This window comes from Mixophyes fleayi, chromosome 2 (assembly GCF_038048845.1).
Source record: "Mixophyes fleayi isolate aMixFle1 chromosome 2, aMixFle1.hap1, whole genome shotgun sequence".
NCBI lineage: Eukaryota > Metazoa > Chordata > Amphibia > Anura > Limnodynastidae > Mixophyes > Mixophyes fleayi.
The window spans coordinates 95,151,392-95,173,866 of NC_134403.1; the positions used below are offsets into that span (position 1 = coordinate 95,151,392).

General features: G+C 40.0%; 1 protein-coding gene across 2 annotated transcripts in view; it reads left to right on the plus strand.

Annotated features, from left to right (window-relative positions):
* Positions 1–6,347, plus strand: part of LOC142141336 (purine nucleoside phosphorylase LACC1-like) — a 30,464-nt gene extending 24,117 nt beyond the window's left edge. For both annotated transcript variants that reach the window (XM_075199721.1, XM_075199722.1), the window contains one exon: positions 3,958–6,347. In XM_075199721.1, the coding sequence (XP_075055822.1) occupies positions 3,958–4,108 (151 nt within the window). In that variant the 3' untranslated portion in view covers positions 4,109–6,347. The remainder of the gene's footprint in view (positions 1–3,957) is intronic.
* Positions 6,348–22,475: the final 16,128 nt, after the last annotated feature.

The window sequence follows — 22,475 nt, forward strand, 5'->3', positions numbered from 1 at the left end:
AGGGAGATGGCTTGAGTGATAATGAATCCAAAATTTAGAACCCTGGTTTACTGGATTGTCTTTCTTCCAAACTCTCTGATAAACATACGTAAGTAAATCAAGATTAGACTTGTGTTTGAAAATCAATATATTGCAACCACATAAAAGTTCTCAGGACCTGTTTTCCAGGTGTTGCACCCGGCTGTTTTTACTTGTCGCCTGGCTCTTGGAGTCTGACTGAATCCTTTTCTAACAGGACAAACCATTGTTTGCTCTATTATAATAGGAACTGTGTGAGCTCTGCAGTGAGCAGTGTGTTAGGCTAGGTACATACTGGACCATTTTCATCCAATAATCGGGCAAAGCAGCCAACATCTGACCGTTCGGTCAGATATCGTGTGAGTGTGTATACCTACACGATAATCTACAGTTGTCCCAGAATGCCGATCATCGTTTCATTTGGTTGGTCGTACTGTTTAATGTTTTCCGACCAATTGCCTTCCAATCCTGCAGTATGTACGCACTTGCATGACTGTCGGCCAATAGTGGATCTCCGTATGACACGTCTCATTTCAATATGTGTCCGCTGTCATCTTCCTGCAGCTGTTCTGTCTGTGTCTGCTCTTTTCCTACCCGAGATACTCTAATACTCTAATACACTGACAGCACAGACACAGCAGTACTCGGACACACTGATGTACCTCGAACAGCTCCGCTCACTTGCCAACACTCACTTGCTTGCCAACAAGTGTTAAATCAAATGACAGATGAAGAACACATATCGTTATAAAATCTTTATAGTGTGTACACAGGAATCAGGATGCTGATCGGAACTTTTTTTTGTTTTTTGTTGCTAAAATTGGTGAAACTATCGCATTGGAAGAATTTTCTTGCACTGTGTACCTACCTGACCACCAGTCTGACCAATCCTGGCAGTTTGACCAGACAGGCATAAAATAAAAATGTATTCTAAAAAATGTGTGTCCAGCCAGCAAGTGTGCAAACACCTTTTGAGGCCTTATAAATAATATCAGTGCAGGCAATATTCGACAACATTTTTCATTATTATTGTCAAGTATTACACTGCCCCACCCGGCTACTGCTTAATGCCATCTGGTTGGCAAAATTATCTGGGGAGAACACTGCAAAGTGCAATAGTCCTTTAGTATGGCATATACTTTGGAAATACAGTTCTTGGGTTTTGCGTAATTAAAGTTAAATGCAATTTTTAATTAAAATTTCTTTAAATGTGCCAGTCACCATTTCTAGGGATCTTGGACATGTGTCAATGTGAATTTGTAAGTAGGAGAGACTTTTATAGCTGGAGATAGAATATTATCCCACTAAGTTGTCTGATATCTAGCTCCATGCTTGGACTGGTTGTCCTGGGAGAATGACGGCATAATCAAAGATGGGAGTGAGCAAGAATGGTGAACTGGAAAGATCCTAGGGCCTGATTCATTACAGAAAGTAAAGCAAACAAAATAGTAACTTTGCAGTTTGGCAAAACCATGTTGTATTGGAGTGGGAGTGAAATTTAAAATGTGTGGACAGATTTATAGTTGGGGTAGAGCATGTTCTAGATCAAGTTTAAATTTCAGTGTAAAAATAAAGCTATCAAGTATTTATGTGCTATATGAAAAAACAGCCAGTATTTAACTTATGTGCAAAATAATAAACTAATATGCATCCTTTGCATTGTAACATGGTTTTGTCCAGGCGAAAACTTGCACATTTTTTGCCTTACTTTCCTTGATTAATCAGGTCCCTAGAGTTTTAAAGTGTATGCACTAGTTTGAGCAATGCCAGAGTTAAATTGTCTCTCCGATGGCCTCATCCATTGCAATGAGGAAATCTGTGGATAACCAGAGAGAATCCCTTCACTGATCATCAATGGTTGACTGTGGTAGGAAATTGCACCTTGGCTGAATTGAGCAGCCACAAAGCACTGCAGGACCGCTATCGACAGACTTCTTTCATTACACCGGCCACAATCCTTGGCATCTTGTAAAGCCAATTGCTTTGAAAGCTATCTTTCTTTATAGCATGAAACACTAAAGTAGGTATGTGAATGAGAGATGTATAGAGCAGATCACTGCCCGTTACCATGTGTTTCACAAGAGAGGAATTTTAGCTTTCTTCAGAAATGTTTTAGTATAGTGTGATAAAGTGTCAGGAGGACTGATCACCTTTTTATAATGGAGCACAAAATGTCTTAAACACTCAAGAACGTTTATTGGATCAGGGTGGGAATCCCATAATTCTCCCCAAATACACTGGTAAATTTAGTGTTACAGTCTGAGAGATCTCTAGCTTGAAGAGTGTTGGATTTGTCAGCAGATTTAGAAAAGTATTTTTTTGTATGTCAAACAGCCTAATCCACCTTGACTGATAGAACGCGTAAAAGTCTTTTGTGAAGTTCTTGTACATGTTTCAACGTAGCCTCTTTTTATGGTGAAATGCCAATGGTCAGGTTGTCAATTTCGTACTGTCTAGCTCTTTTGCGTTGAGAAGCGGTTTGAATTAAAAGGCTTCTTATAACAGCTTTATGTGCTTTTAGATAGTTGAAATAGAGAGCTCTTCAGTAGTATTTAACTGAAAATATTCCCAAACAGCGTCCCCAATTCATTGAGCAACTATAGAATCTTGCAGGAGAAAATTTGAGTTTATTGGAGCCCTTTACACTCACCAGTTTGAGAAGTTAATATGAACTGAGGAGTTATCTGATCAAACAGCTTCCTGAAATACAGTGTGGGCAATGTCTATTCTGCACTAGGTCTGGTAGGGGTGTAAAGAATGTGAAATCACTATCCAGGGGTCATAAGTCTCCCAAAGTATCTGCAAAGTCAGACAATTTCCTATGATTTAACAGAGCCTTGGGGGGGTATATTTACTAAACTGCAGGTTTAATAAAAGTGGAGATGTTGCCTACAGCAGCCAATCGGATTCTAGTTATCATTTACTTAGTACACTCTAGAAAATGACAGCTAGATTCTGATTGGTTGCTATGGGCAACATCTCCACTTTTTCAAACCCGCAGTTTAGAGTAAATATACCCCTTGTAGTCTATTGAAAATCAGATAGTTGCAGATGAGTGAGAATTGAGCTTAGTTGTGTCTAGGATATTGCTTAATGTAGTATTAAATTTGCCTTTTACAGTGAAATGATCTGGTTGACAAGCTGTGAGGATTAAAGTTGACTTTGACAGTGAGGTGTGGATTACAGTTCAAATCGAATAGGTTTATGAAAGATTTCTAGTCCTTTTAGGCTTGTTGTCGGTTGTATGAATAAGCTTCCGTGTAATGTTTCGAAATAGGTTTTGTACAGGAAGATGTAGAACAGTGAGTCTCAGACACATGTCTAAATTGTGTAAGAAATAGTGAGTGAAAGCCACCTTGCATTTTGAAGGGCTTTTAAGGCCAAAATGTTGTGTGATATGTAACATAAGTATGCAGTGTGTTGGGTACCTGAGACTACAAGCAGAGCTTTTGGAATTCGGTGGAAAAAGCAAGCCATCGTTTTAGGTGAAGGAAGGAGAAAGCAAATTGCATCATGCTGGTGAGTCACGTGATCATAGTATCTGATACCGGTTAATAATAAAGGAAGAACTTTGCCATGTGCCTCATGGTGCTGGGGCTATGTGCTCTATTCCGACCAGGGCGCTGTCCGTGTGGAGTTTATACTCTCCCTATGTTTGCTCTGGGTTTCTCTGGTTTCCACCCACATTCCAAAATCATTTAGGTAGGTTTATTGACAAAATGGACCTTTTTGTATGTGTGTGTGAGAATTTAGACAGGGCTCCAATGACACAGGGACTGGTGTAAATAGTTAAATATTCTCTGTAGAGTGCTGCATTAATATGATGGCATTATATCAACAAAAAATGATGATAATAAAAAGTATAATATACATATATTTACAAAGCAATCAATGAATAAAGTACATGACAATAATGACCATTTTATTTCTTTTTCCCAGAATTCTTCTGGAACGTGGTGGAATCCTGCCTAAAAACATTCAGGATGAATTAGTGCTGTGCACCTCCTGTAATCCAGACCTGTTTTTCTCAAATACTCGTGATGGAGAAAACTTTGGGACCCAGATTGGATTCATTTGTGCCAAGAATTAAGAAGGGTTTTATTTTTTCTGCCCAATTTGTGAATGTTTGTATTTCATTCGTGTTTTTATTTATTTTTTCAGTTTACAATTACAGATGAATTGTTCTGAGTAAATAACAGAAAACTGTACTTTAGTTTATAAATAGCATTTATCTTCAGGAAAGTTGACCTGTGTGTGGTTTACTTCTCTGTACACATTATTAATATGAATGAACGGTGCTGTATTATATCATGAAAAGTAAGCCTGACGATTCCCTCATATTTGAGGACATTTCTGGTGCAAAGGAAAAGGGTGTTGTTGCCCATAGTAACCAAATTCTGTCAGTTGTCTGGTGCAGTTAAGAAAATGAAAACACACCTGATTAACAGCTATGGGTAACTGCACCATATTCTTTGCACCAGTTTTTCTAAACGTTACCCCAGTGTGTTTGTGCTGTGAATACTCGCTGGGTAGAGAGGTTCTGGGAGTGTCGACACACATGAAATGTTGGCTAGATCACAGAGTAGCAGCAAAGATCATAAGAACGTATTAAATGCAAATAATTTAATTAGCAGCAAACATCAGAAAGATACAGAATCAAAATCCCTATTTTGAGTCATCCCTGGCTTTTCCTCATAGCTACTCAACAAAGCATGCTATTAGTGGACTATGAGATCCAGCATCCAACATTTGAAGCATGTACACTTCTGGAACCTACATTTCCAGTGAGTATTGGCAGCAGAGATACATTAGCATGAATGTAGAATCTGCAACGGAGAATGGTGCTGTTGGAATCTATGCTGCTCCATGAAGCGCCAAGAGTGAATGACACAATGGGCAGTAGACCTGGATATGTGACTGTTTTCATAGTTTAGCATACACATAATTAGGAATGGTAATTTTAGGTCAGGGTTGCGAACGGCAGGTCACAAAGGCTGGTAGTAGATTTTATTTATACTGCTAATCGAAAGATAATTTTAGTAAATGACACCAACAATATTTGTCAATTTTCTGTACTATGCCCTAGAAAGTCATAGCCATGAAGAAATCACTGTTTGTCAAAGAAAAACATTTTTGCGCATCATTTTTTTTTTTTTTTTTATTAAGCCAAAGCCATAATATTACTTTTACTCTGCAGTATAAGTTGAACAATATGTAAACATTGTTATGCCATTTATATGTTTAATTATAGTACTCAAACTAATATCAGGGCTTCTATTGGCCAACCTCTTCCAAGATTTATCTGTAGGAATCTTGAAAAAAAAAAATATCTTTTTAGGAACCACCTATCATGGTGTGTTCTGTAATTTGTGATATTTTATTATCAGTACCTGTATGATACTCTAGGAGAAAATAGCATGCTGGTATCTAGGTATTTTATCTGTGTAAGAGTATGGGATTTCCAACACTGTTGTCAGGTGAGTGAAATATGGCATAAGATCTCACCTGTGCAAATACAGAAAGACTGCTCCAATTGTTACTTGCCCACTAAAATCCAGGAGGAGAGGCAGCTGGTGGCTCATTCTATTGTGCTCAAGGTTTATTATCCACAGAAGAAAACATGATTTTATTTTTATATACTTTCGACAACTCTAAGAAAATTCCTTAATAAGCATAATGCCTTGTAAATTAGTAAAATAGCAGTTTGTTTGAGCCAATTATCATATCCATTGTTATGAACTTCTTGTATGGGGGATTTGCCAGTAATTGTATCTGCCTTTAATATGGCAGGAATAATCACAGGAGGAAACTTGCCTTGAGCGGGACCAAGTCTGTTACAAGCTCCATCTTCTCCCATGATATTTAGCTTGTTTAATTTACTGCTGAAACCTCGGTCAGAGAGTCACAGTTAAGCTCATGACTAGGTGACCATTATACATTCTATCTTTGAGAATGTTCAAATGCATCATATGAGTGGAGTCTATTGTGGAGATACCAAGAGCAAAGGTGGTTTGCTAGAATCCGTAGATGCCTTGTAAAGTTTGACATGTTGTTATCCCTCACTTTACTTGCTGTTTGAATATGAATAAAATCATGTGCAGGACTTGATGTTAAGGTGTTTGATTATCATATATAAAAAAAATAAGAAAAAAAAGACTTAATTATTAATTTTTGCAAGGGATACTACTTTGAAATCTGATACTAGCCACATATGCCAAAAGATGCATTGTTTTTTCTGTACCCATAAAATTTCACATGTAATGTATACAATAAATGTTTCTTCAATCTTCTTTTGGAGAATAATAAAGCTTGAGCAACATTTTGATAAATATTTTGAATACTGATGTGTGTTATAGGCATGGAGGTGAAATGCATTGTTTAACGTTAAGCGAACCTTTCACTGCAGCTCTGTTTAATATGTTAAGTTTTTTACGTCCACATTCAATTACAGAAAGCTGAATTCATCCCAAATCTTTAGGACAATGTCCTACTGGCATCTGATAGAGGTCAAAAAGCTAACAATGCTGTCAGTTGAATAGCTGTGACATCACTGTCCCAATCCCTGTGTATGAATCAACTATTCTGCATAGTGTATTTCTGTACAGTAAATCTTCCATAGCTGCCATACATTCTGCCTGGTCAGTTAGAAAAGCACCTCCCTCCTAACAAGGCAGAGGAGTAAAATACACTACATAGCCAAAAGGATGTAGACACCCGAACATCACATCCATATGTGCTTGTTGAACAACTTATTCCAAAACCACGTTGACGTTAATATGGAGCTGGGCCCCCCTCCCTTTGCTGCTATAACAGTCTCCACTCTTCTAGGAAGGTTTTCCACTAGATATTGGAACATGGCTGTAGTGGGCATATGCATCCATTTAGCCACAAGAGCATTAATGATGTTGGGCGATAAGGCATGACTCACAGTCAGTGTTCCAATTCATCCCAAAGGTGCTCAATGGGGTTGAGATCAGGACTCTGTGTAGGCCAGTCAAGTTCTTCCACACCAACCTCTGTAAACCATTTATGATGGACATTGCTTTTTTCCACAGAAGGCATTGTCACGTTGAAACAGGAACCATCCCCAAAGTATTACTACACAGTCATAAGCACACAATTCTCTAGAATGTAATTGTATTAAGCGGCCCAGGTCAAACCATGGAAAGCAGCCACAGACCATTATTCCTTGTCCACCAATCTTCACATAGATGATGATGATTCATGACTCCAGAGAATGAATTTCCACTGCTCCAGAGTTCAATAGCTGTGTGCTTTACAACACTTAAGTTGACTTTTGTCATTGCGCATGCTGCGATGAGGCTTGTGTGCGGCTGCTCGGCCATGGAAACTCAATCCATGAAGCTCCCAACCAACAGTTGTGCTGATGTTGCTTGCAGAGGCAGTTTGTAACTCTGTAGTAAGTGTTGCAACCGAGGACAGATACGTTTTATCTACTCTGCTTCAGCACTCGGCGGTATCATCCTGTGAGCTTGTGTGACTTACTGCTTTGTGGCTGTTGCTCCTATATGTTTCCACTTCACAATTAAAGCACATTTGCATTTGACTGGGACAGCTCTAGCAGGGACGAAATTGTTGGGATAGGTGGCACGCTTAAAGTCACTGAGTTGTTAAGTAGAGCACATTCTACTGCTAATGTTTGACTATGGAGATTGCATTTTATGTGCCTTTTAGCAATGGATGTGGCTGAAATGGCCACATACACTAATTAGAAGAGATGTTCACATCATTTTGGATATGCTATGTAGCGGGGTGCATATATTTTAGTTACATGAAATAATTGGAATGTTTACACTTATGTTATCCAGCTTAATAATACACAGTCATTGACAGATATTAAATAGTAGTTTTACTAGATAATTAAGCAAAGCGGTTGGAGGCAACAGAAAAGGAGGTTTTGCTGCTGTGATAAATACACTTTAAAGGAGAGAGAGAGTACTACTGTGTTTTGTACTGAAAAGGGCATGTTGCCATATTTTGCCCACCACAAGCATTTGACATGTCTTATCCAAATAATGCTTTGAAATTTACTTTTAACATTTTTTTTATTATTTTTTTTTTACATTATGTTCTTTATTTAAAAATGTGCATCCATAGAATCAACTTGGAAGCTAAGTGCAAAGATCAGTTTTCTGCCAAACATTTGTTTAAAGTGACCTTTTAGAGTTTTCCTAAGCTTGGAACTGAAAATCATTTCTCAGACATGTAAAGCAGTCATAGACCCCAAACTACACCACAAATGTAAAACTTGTTTTCTTTATTTCATTTCGTTGTTCTTAAATTATACAAATTCACATGTGATTTCTGTATTAGTAAATGTTAAACTCGCACAATAGTATGCTTCAAGTTTATTCTTATTTAGATTGTAAGGCGTCACAGTGCTCTGCAGCGCTGTACAGTAGGGAAAACCGGACATACATAAAACAGGGACATACAATGTAGACAATATAAATACAGACATGAAAATAAAAGGGTATGGATTACCCTGCTCATTAGAGAGCTTACATTCTAAGAGGAAGAAGGCACAGCTGAAACAAGAGGAGCAAATGTGGTTCAGAGTGGGGATTGGGAGCAAATGTGGTTCAGAGTGGAGATTGGGACAGTTGTGATGGTGCATTAGTGTGAATAGTGTTACCGGAGAAAGGGTTACCTCTTAAAAAAAAAAAAAGAGATGGGTTTTCAAAAGAGCGTCTAAAGGCTGTGGGAAAGTCTGAGTGTGGTCAGGAATTTTTCCTATTTCTACTGATTAGACTGGTAGTTTTGTCTGTAACAGACATATTCATAAGTACAGAACTAAATAAATATTAAGCTTTTCGTTTCACTGACCCTTAAATTACACATGGGGGTAAATGTATCAAAGTGCGAGTTTGCCAGCGTGTTTAAAGCGCGGAAAATCGTGGGTGTTTACTCGCGAGTTTTGAAAAAAAAACCTGAAATGTATCAAGCTGGGATTTTGACACTGATGTTCAAAATCGCTGGTCATCTCTGGCGATTTTGGGCGATGTAAACACTCCCGAGATTAGCTAACTCTCCTGTGTTTGGCAAACTCTCCTGTGTTGTATCAGTGAGTTGTAAACACATCACTGTTACACTGCCCCTGTCATACAGCTGCCGGAGCTCCAGCAGCTGTCAAAATGGTAAAGAATAGATCAAAGTGAAAAAAAAAAACGTGAGGTCCCCCCGCTATTCATGCTTAACCCTAGTGCTGCCTGACTAGTGCTGGTCCCGTGAAAATCGGGGAAAAATTTTGCGTGGGGTCCCCCCTGATTTTCACTTTACCAGCACTAGGCAAACCAGCCAGGGTTGGCGGCACTATAGCAGTGGGACACACGGCAGGGGTCCCCCTGCCATAATGACTAACCAACCCTAGACTGTTCAGCGCTGGGATGGATTCCCTAGTAACATAGTAACATAGTTGATGAGGTTGAAAAAAGACACCAGTCCATCAAGTTCAACCTATTTTGGATCTCCTGCGATCCTGCACTTATATTTGAAATTAATCCAGAGTAAGCAACCGCCCATCTGTTTCAATTTTGAAAATCCCCCCAGACTCAATATTGCAATCCAATTTTTACCCTATATCCACTACTATCCTTTATTTTAAATTAACGGTCGTATCCCTGGATACACCTTTCCGCTAAAAATTTGTCTAACCCTTTCTTAAACATATCTATTGAATCTGCCATCACAACCTTCCCTGGCAATGAATTCCATATCTTGACTGCCCTTACTGTAAAGAACCCCATTCCTTTGCTGGTTGTGAAATTTCCTCTCCTCTAACCTTAGGGGATGACCACGTGTCCTGTGTATGGTCCTTGGGGTAAAAAGTTACCATGAAAACTCTCTGTATTGACCCCTAATGTATTTGTACATAGTAATCATATCTCCCCTTAGACGCCTCTTTTCTAAAGTAAACATGCCTAAACTGGCTAACCTTTCCTCATAACTTAATGACTCCATACCCTTTATCAATTTTGTCACCCTTCTCTGAACCCTTTCTAGTTCCAAATTATCTTTTTTATAGAGTGGTGCCCAGAACTGTACTGCATATTCAAGATGAGGTCTTACCAACGATTTATACAGTGGCAAAATTACACTGTCTTCCCTTGCATCTATGCCCCTTTTTATGCATGCCAATACTTTGTTTGCCTTTGCAGCTGCTGCTTGACATTGAGCACTATTGCTAAGTCTACTGTCTACGAGCACTCCCAAATCCTTTTCCATTATAGATTCTCCCAAATTAATTCCATTTAATTTATAGATTGCGTTCTTGTTTTTGATCCCTGAATGCATAACCTTACATTTATCTGTGTTAAACCTCATATTCCATTTAGCCGCCCAATCCTCCAGTTTATTTAAGTCCCTCTGTAGAGAAGCTACATCTTGCTCTGATTTTATTACCTTACAGAGTTTAGTGTCATCTGCAAAAATAGAAACTTTACTCTCTAAACCATCACCAAGGTCATTAATAAATATATTAAAAAGGAGTGGTCCCAGCACGGAACCTTGAGGTACTCCACTTAAGACCTTTGACCAATTAGAAAATGTACCATTTATCACAACTCTCTGTTCCCTATTCTCTAACCAGTTTTCGATCCAAGTACAAATTTTGATTTCTAGACCCAGTTCCCTTATTTTGTAAACCAACCTCTTGTGTGGCACTGTATCAAAGGCCTTTGCAAAATCTAAGTAGACCACATCTACTGTCCTGCCCTGGTCTAAGTTCCCACTAACTTCCTCGTAGAAACTAATTAGATTAGTTTTACATGACCTATCCCTCACAAATCCATGTTGATTCCCACTAATAATTTTATTGCGTACCAAGTAATCCTGAATACTGTCCCTTAAAATACCTTCCAGTAGTTTCCCCACTATTGATGTCAGGCTTACAGGTCTATAATTCTCTGGTTGTGATCTGGTCCCCTTTTTAAACAACGGCACCACATCTGCTATTCGCCAATCCCTTGGTACTGAGCCTGATGAGATTGAATCTCTGAAAATTAAGAATAGCGGTCTAGCTATTTCCGAGTTTAACTCCATAAGGACCCTTGGGTGTATGCCATCTGGACCTGGAGCTTTATTTATCTTAATATTCTTCAGTCGCCTTTGGACTTCTTCCTCTGACAACCAAGTATTAATTAATGGCATGGTTTCATTTCCATTTTTATGTATTACTCCTGCCATTTGTTCCTCTCTGGTAAATACTGAAGAAAAGAACGTGTTTAATATCTCTGCTTTTTCCTTAGTATCATTTATCAATTCACCCATCTCACTTCTTAGGGGTCCTATATTATCTTTTTTAATCCTTTTGCCATTTATATACTTAAAAAACTTTTTGGGGTTTGTCTTACTTTCTTTTGCAACGTGCCTTTCATTTTATAATTTAGCCAATCTAATTTCCTTTTTGCATGTTTTATTACATTCCTTGTACCTATGGAAAGACTCCTCTGACCCTTCTTCCTTTGCATTTCTTTACTTACCTTTTTATTTAGCCACATTGGTTTAGACTTAATTCTTTTACATTTATTTCCCATAGCAATGAACTTATACGTGTATGTTTCCAACAACATTTTAAAGACAGCCCACATTTCTTCCGTATTTTTTCCTTCAAAGGCTTTGTCCCAGTCTATGCTCTTTATAGACTCCTTTAGCATATTAAAATTTGCCTTTTTAAAGTTTAAAGTCCTAGTTGATCCCTTATACTGTTGTTTCTGGAAACTAATTTCAAATGAGACCATATTATGATCACTGTTTCCCAAGTGCTCCTTTACTTGAATATTTGATATTACGTCTACATTGTTTGTTATTACTAGGTCCAGTATAGTCCGGTTCCTAGTTGGTTCCTCAACTAATTGGGACATGTAATGGTCTTTTAGCGTGCTCAGAAACCTATTTCCCCTAGCTGTACCGCAGGTCTCAGTACTCCAATCAATGTCTGGATAATTAAAATCCCCCATAATTAAAATTTGACCTAGTTGTGTAGCCTTTTCAATTTGCTGTAGAAGTTGGGCTCCCTCAATCGTACTAATATCTGGCGGTTTATAGCATATCCCTATCAGAAACTTCTCTGAACTCTTTCCTCCGCTGGATATTTCCACCCACAATGCCTCTAAATTATCACCAATATTCTCGTATATAACTTCCTGAATACTTGGTTTTAATTCTGGCTTAATATAAAGACATACTCCTCCTTCCCTTTTATTTACCCTATCCCTCCTGAAGAGAGCATAGCCTTCCAAGTTGACTGCCCAGTCATGTGTATCATCCCACCAGGTCTCAGTAATACCTATAATATCATACTGCTCATTCATTGCTACTAGTTCTAACTCCCCCATTTTACCTGTCAGGCTTCTTGCATTTGCAAGCATACACTTAAGTCTATTGCCTCCCTTAGGTATTTCTTTTTGCTTTAAAAAGGGCCGCTCCTTATCGGCTATGCTTCCCTTTCCCCCCTCTCCACCCCCTTTACTCTTGTTAAATTCCTCCTTACTACTCTCAATGTCTATCCCATAAATACTTGCTTGCCCCTCCCCCCCGGAGCCTAGTTTAAAATCTCCTCCAACCTTCTAACCATCCTCTCCCCTAGCACTGCAGCCCCCTCCTCATTCAGGTGCAATCCATCACGACAATAAAGATGGCAACTGACCGAGAAATCAGCCCAGTGCTCTAAGAATCCAAAACCCTCCTTCTTACACCAATCTTTTAGCCACGCATTAACCTCCCTAATCTCCCGCTGCCTCCCTGGACTAGCGCGTGGCCAGGTAGTATTTCCGAAAATACTACCTTGGATGTCCTTGCCTTAAGTTTGCGACCTATGTCCCTGAAATCATTCTTTAGGACACCCCTTCTTCCTCTAACTCGGTCATTGGTGCCAACATGCACCAAAACCGCTGGGTCATTCCCAGCCCCTCCCAACAATCTGTCCACCCGATCCGCAATGAGTGGGGTCCGCCGAAAAAAAAACGAGCGCCCCCCCCCCCCCCCTGGAAAGAACCAGCCCAGTGCTGATAGCACTAGGGCTCTTCCTACTACCCTTGGGCTGTGGGTAGTAAGGTAACGGCGCAAAAGTGTTAAAATAATAAACAGACGCCATTTTGTTTTGTGGAACTATAAGTCCCAGGCAGCCAGGTTGCCAAAAACAGTGTGGCCATGCTGTGCTTGTATAACTACAAGCACCAGCATACCCACAGCAGCCAGGGCATGTTGGCACTTGGAGAACCACAAGTGCCAACATGCCCTGACATCCCTGGCTTGCTGGGACCTGTAGTTCCACAAAAAAAAAAGTTAAATAAACCACCACACCCTAGTAAACACCACATACATTTATTAAAAATAAAAACCCCACAATAAACACACTAACCACCCTCATTTACACCACATCTATTTGATAAAAATAAAAATACCCCAAATACTCACCAAAGATGTCTTCTTTCTTGTCCAAAAGCTCCGTGCTTGCCCCAGTCCCAGAATAATTATACCTTCCAATAGTTTTGGCTTGTCCAATCTCTTCTGTACTTCACCCAGAAGGGACCCCTTGTTGATAGAAGTCGTTGTTGCTTCAGCCAGGAGGGCCCCATATTTGTAATTTCCACGACACTTTAATGTTGATTGTGGAAAAATCAAAAAAACTGTGGACCCGACGCAAACACCTCCTACCTAGTAGGAGGTCAGGTACGCAATGAACTTACGTTCATTGCGCAAGCTCTAACTACTGTATTATGTGATTTTCCCACGCTAGTGGGGGAATCACCTAATACTGTAAATAGAGCTTACGCAAGTAACGTAGCTCATTGCGCATGCGCTATGCTACTTGCGTAAGCTGTAATACTGTAAATAGAGCTTACGCAAGTAACGTAGCTCATTGCGCATGCGCTATGCTACTTGCGTAAGCTGTATTTACAGTTTTACAGCTTACGCAAGTAGCGCATACGCAATGAGCTACGTTACTTGCGTAAGCTCTATTTACAGTATTAGGTGATTCCCCCACTAGCGTGGGAAAACATATTATACAGTAGTTAGAGCTTGCGCAATGAACGTAAGTTCATTGCGTACCGGACCTCCTACTAGGTAGGAGGTGTTAGCATCGGGTCCACAGTTTTTTTGATTTTTCCACAATCAACATTAAAGTGTCGTGGGAATTACAAATATGGGGCCCTCCTGGCTGAAGCAACAAAGACTTCTATCAACAAGGGGCCCCTTCTGGGCGAAGTACAGAAGAGATTGGACAAGCCAAAACTATTGGAAGGTATAATTATTCTGGGACTAGGGCAAGCAGAACTATTGGAAGGTATAATTAATAAGGGACTGGGGCAAGCACGGAGCTTTTGGACAAGAAAGAAGAAATCTTTGGTGAGTATTTGGGGTGTTTTTATTTTTAATAAATGTATGTGGTGTTTACTAGGGTGCGGTGGTTTATTTAACTTTTTTTTTTTTTGTGGAACTACAGGCCCCAGCAAGCCAGGGATGTCAGGGCATGTTGGCACTTGTGGTTCTCCAAGTGCCAACATGCCCTGGCTGCCGTGGGTATGCTGGTGCTTGTAGTTATACAAGTAGCAGCATGGCCACACAGTTTTTGGCAACCTGGCTGGCTGGGACTTGTAGTTCCACAAAACAAAATGGCGTCCGTTTATTTTAACACTTTTGCGCCGTTATTACCTTACTACCCACAGCCCAGGGGTAGTAGGAAGAGCCCTAGTGCTATCAGCACTGGGCTGGTTCTTTCTAGGGGGGGGGGGGGGGGGGCCCCGCTCGTTTTTTTCGGCGGAACCCACTCCCTAGGGAATCCATCCCAGCGCTTAACAGTCTAGGGTTGGTTAGTCATTATGGCAGGGGGACCCCTGCCGTGTGTCCCACTGCTATAGTGCCGCCAACCCTGGCTGGTTTGCCTAGTGCTGGTAAAGTGAAAACCAGGGGGACCCCACGCAAAATTTTTCCCCGATTTTTCAGTGTAACAGTGATGTGTTTGTACAACACGCTGCTATCAAGCAGCGTGTTGCATCTGGCGTGTTTTGAAGCAAACTCTCCTGAGTTTGCTTACTCAGCTTCATACATTGGAGACTTGTATACCTGCAGTGGCAAACAGTCGGGAGTTTGATCTCTGGCGATTTTGCAAATAGCGATTTTGCATGAAATCTGAGCTTCATACATCTGCGAGTTTCAACTCTCCCGAGAAAATCGCTGGAGTTGCAAAATCGCACTTTGATACATTTACCCCATGATGTTGTGCAGGCTACTTCTGCTACTGCAATAGTCACAGGACTATTTTAAGGGCTTGGAATTTTAAAATATGAAAGATCACTAAATAATGATTCAAAAGGGCCCTGGTGGTCTTTTACGAGACAGAAAAAAATTGTGGACTCCTCGGTGCATATAATTATGAGCAAATGCTCCTTTTTGTCCACAAAGCACATATATACACCCCCTGCTCATTCTGCTTTTGGGAAATGTATTTGTAACAACATTCCAACAGTCTGTGTAACCTTTGGCGAAATTGTGAGTCAATATCGTACCTGCCACCAGAGGCAGAACTAAAGAGCTGTGGACCCTGGTGCATGTAGGTGGGGAGGAATGGACCGGGCCCCTGACCCTCTACATCTGCCATACAGTGGGCCCTTTTTATCTCCATAGGTCCCGGTTCACTGCACCATTGGCAGTTCTGCCACTGCCTCACAACATTTAGACATGCAAAATCAGGACAAAATACACCTCCAATTTGCCCAGAAATGCCCTGTCTTGTATGACTCAGCTCCGTTCATAGTCAGTGAATAGAGACAGTTGGGAGGTATGTAATCTGGACATTTGTGAAACAATGTCCTTTATTGCAGCTTTGTAAATCACTTTTTTGATCTTGCTTCACATTTCTTAGGATACAGAACAAGTGAATTTTTGGTACAGTTAATGCACTATTGGGTTATAAGTAGAACTCATCATTTACAGCATGTTGCACTGTTTTGTCAGCGCACTATGCTATTTTTGATCTGTTTGGACTTATTTATTAAATGGAATAGGTCTAATTACTCTGGGGCATGTACAAACACAAGCAAATGCCTATGCATACTAAATCTGTTTTGGTGTAAAAAAAAACACCCATATGTTGGTGCTCTAAGCTAAACGTGGCTGTGTTGTATATAATCAGTTCTCATAATTTAAGTATTCAAGAAAAGGAAAAATGCAGCAAACAAATGCAAATTTTTGGTGCTTGTTTTCTCTTGACCATAAATAAATAGAATACTCAGTCACCACAGAGATTAATCCCTGTTGCCTTTTATGTCCTAGACAATATATATATATATTCAACCAGCACAAGTACTAAATATTTGCTGCCTATTTTGTTGGATGCTTTTTTGGGTTTTGATGGGCAAAGAATAACTAGACCCTTTAAACATTCTTTAAACATGTCAGCTAATTCCCACATGAAAGGCAATACTGTATTCAGTGTAAACACTTGATTTTTATTAAAACTCCTTCTGTCCAATTCCTGGATCAAATTCAAATAGCAAGAAGCAAGAAAGCTGTATTAAGTCTTCTGTTTGGTTTCTGCCATCATAGCTTGTGAAAGCTTGTACTAACGATCATTTCTCTTTTCTGATTTGGGGGAAACTACAAGTTGTTTTACACTGAATATGTCTTCGTTTTGTGCAATATTCTCCTTTTGTATGATTATTGAGAACATGGAAAAAAGAATGATTCAGCATCATTGTTACTTATTAATATTATGATATCTAGGGTGAATCTCCATTTAAATCCCACCTGCAGACATAGGCCCATGCTGCATTATAAAAAGAATGCTTATGGCAGCAGTGGTGCCCAGAGATACACAATGCAACCCCAGCAGTGTAAGGGTGTACTTGAGGGACAGGTCCTTCTTTGGGATCAAATTTGCCTACTACATTTTTCTATCAAATTGTTGCCTTTTTGGGCGTGCTGTATGTATGTATTTCACTTATATGTTTATAATAGCATCCACTCTGTATATTATTAATATTTAGGGCATAATGATGTTTGTGATTGCATGGCGCTTTGCATGGGGCTTTCATATCACAAATGGTACAGCTATCCACCACAAAGGGCAATGGATATATGGGCATATACTAGACATCAGGATATTTCTATGGTGGACATGAACATGGTAATAAATTTTATGCTTGCCTTCTGGCTTTATTCTATGGTGTTCATTGTTGGGGAATAGTATTATATCCTGGGAACTATTATGGTGGTAACTATTTAATAATAATATGCTGAGTATTAAATGCTGATCATTGAACATATAATGTGGTGGTAATTGTTGTCAAACAATTGTCACGAATCAAAGCAGGAATACAGCTAAGGAGCCACGAATAAGGTGAAAAAACATTCAAGTTTATTGCTGAAGAGTCAGAACAGATGTTGTAATAATGAGCTTGCTGTAATTACCAGGTATATAGCAGTTGCAGGAGGTGTGGAAAGATTCCAGGCAGCAAGTACAGGGAAATGCAGAGGTAAATACCAGGTTCACAGATGAAACAGGTCAGCAGAATGTAAGCAGCATAAACCCAGGAGCATGGCAGGAGGAAGTGACCAGTAACATCAATAACTAGCAATGAATGCTGGGAGTGACAAGTAAATATAGGGGAAATGAGGACACACCCAGGTGCATGGGAAAATTGGTGAACAGGTTAACCCCTAATGCAAACAAGAAAGGCACAAAAGCAGCACCTCTGGTTATCAGAGGTACTGCTGCAATACAATAATAAGGACAAAAGGCAGGAGCTGCCACGCAAAGCAGCATGTAATGCTTAAGCTTGCAGGCAGATCCTGACAACAATATACTTGTCATTGCTGGATATAATATGGAGGTCATTACTGGATACTATATGTTTGTCATTACTGGGTGTAAGGATACCCAGCTAATAGTTATTTTGCCCACTCAAGCTAGTTGGTGTCCAGGACTACCCTACCCTAAAGGGCCACCGTACCACATCTTTAACTCCTTTGTCAGCAAGGTAGGGACCAAGCCCAATGTCCTTCTGCTTTTTTAGGTCCACAAAGCAGCAAGGTATGCCAAGGCTTAGGAAATTCAATCCTTGATACGATCCTGGAAGAGTCCAAGGATAACCCCTAGTCAACCTGTCCGTGGTAGATTGTAGAACACGCCAACTGGATGGCTGAGCTCCCCATTTTAAGCACAATACAGATCCCAAGGTGGTGTGGCTCAGTGGGGCTAGTTGTGTGGGAAAGCAGGGTGACCAGCTTGACGACCACAAAGGACATTTGGAAACATCCCTTTTCTCATATGTATTACCACTAAATATACGTGCAGTGTGCGATAGCATAACAACTTTGTAGTTTTGATACATGGGGCCAAGGATTACCAGCATATTGTTATGACACCCTTGTATATGATATTGTGTTTAGTGTATTTGTAAAAGTTAATTATGTAATTGAAATTTGTGTAAATTTTATGGTTGCGTAAATTGTATTTAAAGGTTCTTTAAAATCTAGCCCGATCAGTGTCGAAGATTTTATTGGTCCATTGTTTGATCACTGGGATTTAATGAACTTTATAAATTGTGTAGGGTGGGAGGCAATTTCATTATGTTCACAGTGAAACCTATTGTCTGAGGTTAGCTGTGTTAAACATAGGATCAGGCCACCCCAGACATCATGACACCATACAGCTCAATATAGGAAAGCTCGTTATAGCAGAGCCATAAAGAGAAGCAAATTTTCTGATGTGGTTATACTTTGGAGGAAAACTGAGTAGGCATCTCGTTTCCGTCAGTTCACCATATCCAGCATCAATCTAGACGGCCATGTGAGACGGTATCCCAAACCATGAGACATAGAGCTATTCCCCACTACCTGAGAACGCTAAAAGACTCAGATCCTGTCTGAGATGGTCTATGGTATGGTTGCCATCTCTGTGTGCTAACCTCCTTTACCATCACCTGTCTTGCAGACCTGCTATCTGGAAATTCTTGGACAGATTCATTAAGGCAGACAAAACAAATGATTTGTGCATTTTTTTTAAAAATAAATGCATGTAATTCTGGCATACACATATTTATATTTAACTAGAAGCAGATCTGAAGAACCATTTTTGTTGAATATGAGTGTAGGTTTGTTCTGCACATACAGCACCTGCTGTATTGAAACACAACAAACGGCAGGATACGCACAATACATATGTGCAATATAAAGTCCCAGGAAAACGCATAGATTTTTTTTAAAATTATTTTCACCTGTTAATAATATAGTCATTAATGGAAAAATCTTTGAATTGGGCCCTCTCTGCGACTATTTGAACTGTTGTACGCACAATGTGAATTTGCAATAAAACACAGCCTTTTCCATCCAGATCATGTTGTGTCCAAATGATGAACGAACGCACTTGAAGGTACCAGCTCTGGTATCTTTACAATTGGTTACCTGTATAATGGAGGATTGCAGCAGGTACTCTGCGATGAGTCTACCAGAGCTGGGTAAAGAACAATGGTCAACCATTAGTCAGGCCATAAATAATAAATCATTTAAGCCCATCTCACATCGTTGATTTAACTCATGAATGTCTTTTTGGGCAAAAGTGGTTCTGCTGCTGATCGTTATTTCTGGAACAACATGCATCCAGATGACTTGTTCCCCATAAAAGCCCTTATTAAAATAGATCTCTAAGAGAACATATTTATAAGCTAGCTGCACCTGACTAACCCATCTGATGACATTTAATAATATAATAATATTAAAACACCACACTTTAAAATACATACATACCAGTGGTCAGTACAAGGCATTTACAACAGTAATGACAACATTAATAACAGACCGTCGCCTCTCTTCCCCCCTTATAACCTCCTCCCACGCGCGTATCCAAGACTTCGCCCGCGCTGCCCCCCTCCACTGGAACAAGCTCCCTCCCTCCATCAGAACTTCCCCTAATCTGTCCAGTTTCAAACGGGCCCTAAAAATCCACCTTTTTCTTAAAGCCTTTCTGTCTCCCACTTAACTTCCTACCTTAACTTCTGCCTCCGTCCCCCTACTCTCCCTCTCTCCCCTGTGTCTCTCTGTCTGTCCACCCCTCCCCTTAGATTGTACGCTCCTCTGAGCAGGGCCATCTCTCCTCCTGTTTCCACCACTTCTAACTCTGCTCTCCAGCTACTTAGCCCTCCTCCTTGAGGGTCCTCCACCCCACGTCCACTCTCGCTCCTTCCTCCCCCCTGGGGGTCTCCCTGTCTTCCGTGCCCTCCTTCTTGGGCCCCGTCATTTGCAGATCCTCCCTCCCCCTTCCCCGCCCTCTCTAGCTGTGCATTGAGCTTACTGAGTTGCTGTGCTTACTGTTTACTGTACTGTGCTGTCTCCCATTGTATTGTAATTCGTTTGTCTCTGTACGGCGCTGCGGACGCCTTGTGGCACCTTATAAATAAAAATTAATAATAATAATAATAATAATAATAATAATAGAGGGGATACCAGGCAGCCTTTATTTTCAAAATGCCCAGCACAGTTACAGGGAAGCAGTGATGGATGGCAAGAAAGAGAAGACATGCTGAGAAGCAAAATGAAACAAATTGTGAAATGTGACACAAAGCGTAACGCAGGTATCCTAAAGCGAGTTCAGGGAGGACAGAAAATTCCCGTGGAGCAGAAGCCTCACTGGCTATATATAATATATAATATACATATATATAAATTAATTATCATTTCTGAATGTTGTCTGCTGGTCATTACTTGGCATAACATGCTGGTCAACGATGGTTGTGATATATAATACTGGGCATTACATATTTGTATTCACTGAAAAAACAGAAACACTCAAATAAAGACTTACCTACTGTTTGGATACCGCACTTATATTTTATTTTGGCATGTTGTCCTTTGCACAGTTTTTTGTAAGTTAATTACACACTGTTTACCCATCATCAACAAGAATTAGAATCATCATTAGTCATAAACCATCATTAAGTGAGACTAATCATTGTGCTGCTGGAGTTAACTTAAAAATCATCCTACACATCCCTTACAAAAACATCCATAGACCATCCATAGGATAGACAATATTTTGAAAGGCTGGAATGCACACACATCTATAATTATTTGTCTTGCTGAAAAGCAATCTATAGGTTCACTAACCTCCAACTACTTTACATTATGTAAAATCTGCATGGGACAGGGCAACAGCTGCTGGAATCTACCCTTTGTGTGTTCCTGGATGTGTTTTACGCAATATAATAAATAATACAAAAATACAGAATGTTACTTCTCTGGACTCACTGCAGTCAGTGGTCCCTTGACGTCTTTAACAGTCTAATATTTCAATCCTCTTTTCTACTGAGGAGCACCTCAGAATGGGAAATTTGGTATAGACAACATTAGTGCCTGCTCATATATCCATCTTATTTCACCTAGGTATTATTTTAATGTTTTATTTTAAATTAACTTTATAATAATTCTTAATTCATTAAAACTTAGCCTCAGTCTAATTCAAAAAGCCCAATCTGTCCCGCAAGGCTACCTATCTGACCAGAGCGGTGTGGCATACTGTAAAGCATTGTGGATGGAGTGGCCTGTCTCTAGGTGCGTAAAAGTGAAACCTTGTGGTAGAAGATTGTGCTCACTGCATAGGAGTAATAGGGTGGGAGCATATTGATGAATAGCTGGGTTAGTGAAGAGATCAAGGGCAGTAGAAGAATGTTACTGAAATTGTGCCTCTTTCATTTTCACCCTCTGGCATGCTGGGTAATGCCCATCCCTTAAACATTTATGTTCCCAGGGTAACAGCAATACAACAAGCTAAGTGATAAACTTACTACATTAATATTTATTGTCAGCCTATATAAATCCTAGAGGCATACTGACCATAGGCCTTACCAGGCTGTTCATATAAACTATCCTTATTTGAAACACCAGTCAATGACTAATATTCACTCATCACCAGCCACTCTGGAATTAATCCTCTGTTTCATCTGGGTAGATGTTAAACATAATCTGGTAAAATTAATAGACACCATGATATGAAATCATATGGGCATAGATGACCCTTCCTTCCCACTAGGGCTGCGCTGTGTGTCAGCAACAAACAGGAGACACAATCAGCAACAGGTGAGTGGGGGTGGATGATCTGGAGGTTAACGAATAATAGGGGTGAGGTAGCTAATGAAGGGGTTTATGATGTTGAATGGGTTGTTATTATGATACTGAAGGAGTTAATGATTTTGAGGGGATTAATTAAGGATGAGGTGGATGATATTGACTGGCAGTCACAAAAATGCTGTATTACATGGCGATTTACTAGGGTGTTCTCTGTATTTTATTGTGGTCACAAGAATGCTCTCTGTAATGTAGAACTGTCACTTGGAGGCTTTCTTTTTTGTATGGTAGTCACCGGGCTGCTGTCTTTATTGATCCCCCTACCCCGGGTCTGGTTCACTATCACTGTGGTGTGGCCAGGGCTGCTGTCACTT